The 8933-nt window shown below is 34.5% G+C and overlaps 1 protein-coding gene across 1 annotated transcript; it reads right to left on the bottom strand.

The window, feature by feature from the left end:
- Positions 1–16: 16 nt before the first annotated feature.
- On the bottom strand, positions 17–8929 carry LOC128176062 (F-box/WD repeat-containing protein 7-like). The gene is made up of 12 exons (XM_052842105.1): positions 8781–8929; positions 7159–7327; positions 6760–6884; positions 6290–6442; positions 5901–6019; positions 4571–4722; positions 4040–4112; positions 3850–3961; positions 2913–3037; positions 2353–2428; positions 2010–2125; positions 17–1172 (listed from the first exon to the last, which is right to left on the bottom strand). The coding sequence occupies exons 2-12, from the start codon at positions 7311–7313 to the stop codon at positions 1044–1046; spliced, it is 1335 nt and encodes a 444-aa protein (XP_052698065.1). The 5' UTR covers positions 7314–7327; positions 8781–8929; the 3' UTR covers positions 17–1043.
- Between the last annotated feature and the right edge of the window lie 4 nt (positions 8930–8933).

Genomic DNA, 8933 nt, shown 5'->3' with positions numbered 1-8933 from the left:
AACTAAATAAATGTAATTCTATCAACAAAATGTTTATTCAATCCTGCATGAACAAAATAAAGAAATATTATCACAGATTTTTGTGTACTCAAAATACACAAATTATCACAGATATTTCAAAATGTACATAAAAAGTAAAGATTATAAAAAATATCACTATATTTAGTAATGATTAATAGAACAGACAATTATACTGGTTTATATGTAAATGTTTTAATTCTGAGCAACTTTTTGTTATAAAGGCACATGAGGTCTTTTGACATGGCAAAAAATATGATACCCCAGACAATGTAATACAAGTATCAAGAAATAAAAATTATGTGGACAATTGTACATGGCTTCATTTTTAGGGTAAAAATTCTTGTGTAGTAAAGTAAACACATCAGGCCAGATTATACTTTTGGTGGAGATACAGAATTTAAAAATATGTTATTCATAATGTAGTGCAGTTCCCATATTGAAACCATTCACCTAGTGATAAACTTTAAGGAATGTTAGTCAAGGTAAAATTCACATTTGTACAGAATTAGTATTTCAAAGGTTACAGTGTACCAAAACTTGCTCGTGTTTAATAACTGTAATTTATAATATTTTGATTGTTTGCCAGAAATCACCTAAATGAATTGTGTTGGAATTGTGTATTGTGGTTTAACACACACACACACACACTCTAGTCATCTACATTGTGTAGTTAAACACTCACAAAGCAATCAAACTTGAGCTAAGTAGAAGGTCTGACCAATGAATGGTCCAGTAAAACTCTTGCAATCAATCATGAAATATTTGAATTTGATTGAATAAGACACTCTAAATCCTAACTGGCTATTCAGTGTTCATTTAACAGAGTTCTGATGTTAAATATGCTCAAACTGTGACAAGTTCCAGATGCTGACAAAGTTCTGGTGCTGAAATATTTCACTTGTCCAATTGAAGAAGTTTATTGGTATCTATAACAAACCAGTATGATATCCTCCATCCTGGGGGGTAGTGGTCACCAGTAAATGATGAAGGTGACTGTCCCTTGGGTCTCTGAGGAGTAGTGGTCACCAGTAACTGATCATGGTGACTGTCCCCGGGGTCTCTGGGGAGGCTGTTATCAGCTTAGTGTCAGTGACCAGCATCTTATGGAGCCGCGTGGGGTTGCGATGAATCGTATTCAGCAGTTTACCGCTCTACAAAAATAAATAAGAGGTCAAAGGTCACTTCCTCAAACTACCATTTAGCAATTCATTATGATTTGTGTAAACAAAATAGTGTTGCTTAGAATTTAAGGCATAGCATATATTTTAACTTGGTCATTTTGAAATTTTCAAATATACAAATAGACACTAGCTCAACAACCACGCAACTTTAGTTCTGACCATCCGATATACCCTTGGCTATATAAAAGGCCATACAGATGTATTACAAAACCAATGTAATTATTCATATGTCTAGTTTTTGTCAAAAATCCCCTTTGTTTCTGTAAGGAATCCAATCAAAAGAAAACTTTAATGCAAACAACCATTGGATAACATTCAACTTGTAACATCATGTTATAAAAAGATTAATGAAAACAACCATTGGATAACATTCAACTTGTAACATCATGTTATAAAAAGATTAATGAAAACAAAAAAGTCACAGCAATGTGATCTTCTACCAAATCTATCACTACAAAACTATGTGATCATCAACAGTACAGAGCTGTTACTTTGACCATGTGATCATCAACAGTACAGAGCTGTTAGTTTGACCATGTGATCATCAACAGTACAAAGCTTTCAGTTTGACCATGTGATCATCAACAGTACAGAGTTGTTAGTTTGACCATGTGATCATCAACAGTACAGAGTTGTTAGTTTGACCATGTGATCATCAACAGTACAGAGTTGTTAGTTTGGCCATGTGATCATCAACAGTACAGAGTTGTTAGTTTGACCATGTGATCATCAACAGTACAGAGCTTTCAGTTTGACCATGTGATCATCAACAGTACAGAGCTCTTAGTTTGATCTGTCAGTACACACCCGGTAGTCCCAGACGTTGATCTTTTTCTGGTCGCCACCACTCACTAGGCGGAACTCGTTGATGTACAAACACCTGACCACACCTAGGTGGCCCGTCAACGTGTGTAGGAGGCTCCCTAAGGGAACAAACACAGACAGGTTTAAATATCCATATAATTATGTAAATATAAAAAAAATTCTGACTGCCAATATGTACATGTTTGAAACTTTTGCATTCATTATGTCATTATTAAAAATCCACATCACTTAGATGAGAAATTTAATAGGAAGAGATAATTTTCAGCAAGTCAAACTGCTTCAATAAGTGCAATGTACAGGTACATTTGAATACGCAACACCTTACCAGAGTAACTCCATATGATGATCGTGCTATCTGATGATCCTGAAGCTATTACATCTGTTGAGCAAGCCAAACAATACTAAAAGAAAAGAGTTTGATAAAATGAATAATACAGTGGTGGTGGTACATGTACCTATATAGGTAAGCTGGATTTTTTTTGCATCTGCTCATTTTTGCCTCACACTGCAGTGGGGAATAAGAGTTGAACCAAAAGAGAAAATTGTGAATTTTTGTTAAAACTGGTAATGCAATTTGATTTATAAATTAACACAATCATTTTATACTTGGTATCAAGTACAGATTGTAATATAATCAATCTTATTCAATCCATGAACTTTTGAATCAGCTGATTCTATGACATTATAAAGATAATCCACTGAGTTGGTACTTTATATCAATATTAAAGACCAAATTTTATTAAACTGTTGAAAAAATGATTAATAAACCTGCAGGGCCTTTTTTAAAGAATTGATCTTAAAACCTTCATCAAATATTTTCAAGTCAAGAACAGAATACACTTCTGAGATAATCCCACAAGGTTGAGATTTATTCCATTTACATACCACTTCAGCCTTGTGAGCTGACAGAACTTGTAGACACTCTCCAGATGGAATCCTCCAGATCCGGACATCTGAGTCCCCACTCCCACTGATGACTGTGTCCTCCGTACAGTAACAGCATGTCACGACTACAAACAAGAAACAGGATGTAACAACTACAAACAAGTAACAGCATGTAACCATTACAAACAAGTAACAGCATGTAACGACTACAAACAAGTAACAGTATGTAACTACTACAAACAAGTAACAGCATGTAATGACTACAAACAAGTAAGGCTGAAATGTAAAGAGGGCTATACAAGTCTTGCCCTTCATCACATTTTCTTACCCTGGTCCAAATATTGCCTATACTTTAAGACAGTTACCATGTATTTTTTATACATCAGTAACAGCAAGTCACAACTCAAATTACCCTCTGTGGAGTGGAATGGAACATGTCAAAAAAATGTTCCCATCTTTCTATAGCATATAACACAGTTTGGTCTTACCCTCTTTTGTGCCAATAAAGCATCTGTACAGTGTCCTCCTGTTTGACTTACCCTCTATGTGCCCATGAAGCATTTGTACAGCATCCTCCTATTTGACTTACCCTCTCTTTGGCCATTAAGCACCTGTACACCATCCTCCTGTACGACTTACTCTCTCTGTGTACATAAAGCATAGTTACAGCATCGTCCTTTTTGACTTACCTTCTCTGTGCCCATGAAGCATCTGCACAGAGTTCTCCTGTTTGACTTACCCTCTCTGTGCCTGTGAAGCATTTTTACAGCATCCACCTGTTTGACTTACTCTCTCTGTGCCCATGAAGCATCTGTACAGTGTCCTCCTGTCTGACTTACCCTCTGTGTACATAAAACATAGTTACAGAGTCCTCCTGTTTGACTTACCCTCCTTGTGCCCATGAAGTATTTGTACAGCATCCTCCTGTTTGACTTACCCTCTCTGTGCCCATGAAGCATCTGTACCGCGTCCTCCTGTCTGATGTCCCACACCATCAGTGCCTTGTCCCAGGACCCAGTCACCACTGTGTAGCCACTGTGAGCCATGCACTGAAAACAACCAACAATGACTGATCCCTCCATGGCTCACAAATAGAGAATAAACAAAACAATGGTGTGAGTGATTACCTCTATTTCATCCACATGTCCTCGTAAGGTATGCACATGTTTCTGTTGAGATATGGACCAGACCATCACTGTTCTAATCAATAAAATTAATCAATATTTAATTAAGACTCCATTATGGAAGGTGTTTCCATTTATGAAAACAAAAAAACTGTACGTATTAGGTATTTACCCCATTTTTACAAAATATGCACTAAGCTTTATCATATATAGTGTAAACCAACTTTTATTTGTGTGCGAGAAATTTTCACGTGGTTAGCGAGAGCCTTGTTATCGCGAATATTTCTCGCCTGGAACCAATCCTTTGTTTATAGTCTTTTATAACAATACAGGTTTGGATAAGGCTTGGTAGCGAACATTAGTCGTCACGAACCAGTTTATTGGCAGTTAATCGCGAAATAAAGTTGCCGCAAATAAAAATTGGTTTACAGTTTACGATAAATCAAATTACACAGAAAATAAAATAGATACACATGCCAAAAAATCTAGCACATTTTGAAATATTAACAAACTTTGATGGCACAGGATATTTACCTGTCAGTGCCAGCACTGACGATAAAGTCCTCAATGATGGCCAGGTGGTCCACTGACCCCTGATGACCTTGGAGAGAGAAGGCCAGTTGACCGGTGGTGGAATCGATCACCCGCACTGAGCTGTCAGCACAGCCTGTCACCAGCATGTTGCCCTGTACCCACACAATAAGGTTTACATGTACAGTAAAACACGTTTATAATGAAGTGCCAGGAATGGCGATTTTGCTTTGTTAAAAGTGTAATTAGTTATATCCATAAAGTTCACAACTTATAAAATAGTCACATGGAATGAAATTCACTTTGCAGTAAGCTTCAATGTATTATAAACGTGTTCGCTATAACCGTGTTTTACTGTATTTTGATTTGATTACATACTACCGGTATGAAAAAAATGAACTTTATTTATTTTACAACGATTGATAAACAAGTTCAACAACTAATATCAATATCTCTCATTGGCACGGTTGTTAGCTCGAGGGGGTCATTGGTGTGGGAAGAAGCCGGAGTACCCAGAGAGAACCCATGTGTCCAAGCGTGCGACCGCCATACCATATCAGATACAACCACTGTCGATCACGGGATCGAACTCGGGTCGCAGCGGTGAAAAGCGAGTGCATTGTCCACTACACTACTTGGACTTGGGTATGCTCTCAAGAAAATTAACTTCAACTGAGGTTTATCATCTTTATCTATAAAGTACATAAAATACCTTCATGAAAAAATAATTAAATTCTCTCTGTCTATGAGTCAAAGTACAAAACAAATGAATCGGGTTTGCACTCTATGCAAATATAATAAAAAAAAAAATTACGTATTTAATTTTGCGTGAATTTTTGGTACTGTATAACTGCATTTTATGCAGGTGCAAATTTTTGTGATTTCTGAATTACTTAGAATTGAGTAATGTACATGAACATCAATGCTTTTAGTGATTGAACCTCTTATATTTGAGATGATTCTCAGCATCTAGCAAAAGAATAGCACCACATGGAGAAATTAAGTAATACAGTTGCATATTTACAGTAAACACGCCTATAACGAAGTGCCAGGAACAGGCGATTTTGCTTTGTTCTAAGCGTAATTTGTTATATCCATTTGGTTTACAACACGAAAGAAAGTCACCAGGAATGAAAGTGTCAATTCATTATAAGCGTGTTTGCTATAACCGTGTTTTACTGTACCAATATTATAGGAAATGACATTAATAGTTAAGTTAACTCCAGACCTGTAATTTTTTTTTCATAAACAAAATTAGATAAATTTCCTTAAAAAATCTATTTTGAAAGTAAGTGGGAGTCTTTACAGTTACAAAAAAAAATAGATTTCTGACCTTTAATTTGACAGCTGTCACAGCATCTGAATGAACTTTGATGTCAAATAACTTGGAGCCAGTACTTAAACTCCACACAATCACTGTATTGTCCTCTGAGCCACTTACTATGCAAGTTCCTGTGAAAAGGGTATGTGTTTAATCACCAATTATAGTTACTTTATTAGTAAAATGTCCATGAGATCTCACCAGTTTACATGAATTTGTACTACATCAATTTTTAGCTATATTTTCACAAAAAAATGCATTTCAAGATTTAAAAATAAAAAATAATGTTGTCATGGAAATCAATATTTATAAATAATAATTAAAAAAAGGAAAAATCACATGAAGCACATTATTGATATGTTTGCAATTGGCAGACATATATACACTTCATATGTACTTACTATTACAATCGATGGCCTTGACCTGATCTTTATGACCTTTAAGTGTCAAAGGTAAAGTGTAACGTCCTTTATCCCAGTTTTTGAATAAATGTAAAACTCTGATGAACACATTCTTCCAACGACATATTGGGGAAAGTCGTGTTTCTTTAGGAACTGAAAAAAATAATTTTTGGATTTTCAATATAAGAATAGTTGTATTTGTGGATACATAAAATTGGAGAAAAAGTTCCTTTTGGGTGATTTTTATCTGTATAGGATGATTGATTTTCATGGCCCAAAATTTATAGGTTTACTAGCCTAGGGTTAACTTTGTGTGTAGGCAATTTTCTTGAATAAATTATTGTTCCAATATAAAAAGTGTTGTCATACTAAAGGCGAGTAATTTTGTGGATGGGAGGTATACCCAATAAATCCACAAATCATTATTCGATCCTCACAAATATAAATAAAGATATTTAAGAATTCATTACTATAGAGCCTGAAGTAAGGAGATGTATTGGAAACATTGGACTGGGGTTTGCACAATGGCAATTCTTGAAGGATGTTGTCATGAAGACCAAATCTCATCCACTTCCTCTCCATACAATGATGCAGCCTGAAAACCAACAAACCAGTTCAATCCATGCTTTCATTATAAGGACTAAATTCTTATAGTCATGCTTACAAGTACTTACTTTTTTGCAGAACCTCTAAATGTGAAAGTATATGTGCCAAAGATCAGAATTAAGTATGAAGTGTCAATCTTTGATACAGCAAAATTATTTAAAAGAGAAGTTATCAAATACATGTATGTTGCAATTTGCTTTGACAAATTAAATGTACTAGTATTCACAGAGACATGTCATGACTTCAAATGCATTCATACTTACCATATATGGTCAACATTAGCAATTTCTCGCCATGCCAAACAGACACAGGATAACCTGGCAATGTCTTCCACATCAAGATACAAAAAGATTTTTTCTACAAGTTCTGGGGGAAGGGAGATTAAGCCCTGTTTCTTTCTTTCATCATCTGAAGACATTGTACGTGCATGGCCTAAACAACAAATCCATACTAATGATGACCATGCATGCATCATAAAATACATCATACTGCATATTATCTTTTAAATTAGCACTGTTTAGCTTTAACAGGTTGGGACCAAACACCCAAATGGCATATAATAGCCCGTTTGGGATATAATAGCCCAAATGGGATATAAATTTAAAGTGCAAAAAATAAAAAAATTTTGATTTTGAAATTTTTTATATAAATCCGCATTAGAATTAATAGATTAAGTGCAGCAACTTTTGGTAAACAACTTTTTCTGTAACCATACTATTATGGAGATTGATCCCTCGGTATATCGAAAACTTATTGGGGATCAATCTTACAAACTATAGACTTAAAGAAAAACTTGTTAACCAAAAGTTGTTGCATTTGATACACATTAATGCGGATTTATATCAAAAATTTCAAAATCAAATTTTTTTTATTTTTTGCACTTTAAATTTATGAGCCCGTCCTATGATATCGCGGTAAGTAAAATCATTTTGTCAAAAAATCTATCATTAATATATATTTCCAGAAACTAATGTTATTGTGAGTTTCCTATATTATATACCTCAGTGATGTTCAGCATGCCTCTGTTTACTATGTATAAAAATATCCCGACGTCAAACGTCAATATCAGCGCGTGCTACTATATGTAAACAGAAATACCGCGATACCATAGAACCCCGGATATGATAGGAATCAAGTATATATCCCATTTGGGCGAATGGTCCCAACCTGTTTAACACTGTTTAATGATATCAACATATCAAATTTCATTTTAAGTATTAAATGGAGTCCGGTCAAGTCGTACACAGACCAACTCGTATACAGGTCAACTCGTATACAAAAATTTCCGTATAAACAACCAAAAATCAGCTCGTATACAAAAATTCCCAGTGTCTTTCACCGAAAGTCAACTCGTATACAAAAATTTCATATGCCTATATAATTTATGTCAAATATTAAATATGATAATGAATATAACAAATACTGCATGCCAGTAGTAAAATATTCTTACAACAGATGATGTATTTTAGAAAAGATTATATATTAATATGTTACAGCAAAAGATGACTTTCATTGTCTTAAACGGTGATAAGTATTGTCTAATGTTAATGAATCAAAAATACCTTGTAAACGAGCTGACTTTTGGTTTTTTTTATGCGGAAATGTTTGTATACGAGTTGACCTGTATACGAGTTGGTCTGTGTACGACTTGACTGTAAATCTATTAAATGACACAAACTAACTCAACCATTTATCTTAATGATTAAGCCTAAAATACATATTCTAAAATAGATTCTGAAATGTAAGGCCCTATCTGACTTTAATCATTGTTAATCATAGTCTGATAACATCATTTCAATCATAGACATACAACGTTATATGTCTATGTTTCAATAGTTCAACAGCATATAATACTGTATAACATTCGATACTATGATGAACTTACTTTGCACTAGTATTCGTTAGTTAAAGAAATTCTCTGTATATTAAATCTGCTCAGAAAAATTGCATATGTTTGACACATCAACCAGCAGCATGTTTTTTGTCAGATGATGTTCCAAAAAAAGTTTTGTAACTATACCAAACTTTTATCTTTTGC

The sequence above is a fragment of the Crassostrea angulata genome, chromosome 3 (genome assembly GCF_025612915.1).
Source record: "Crassostrea angulata isolate pt1a10 chromosome 3, ASM2561291v2, whole genome shotgun sequence".
Classification (NCBI taxonomy): Eukaryota; Metazoa; Mollusca; class Bivalvia; order Ostreida; family Ostreidae; genus Magallana; species Magallana angulata.
This window is presented reverse-complemented; position numbering and strand designations above follow the sequence as displayed.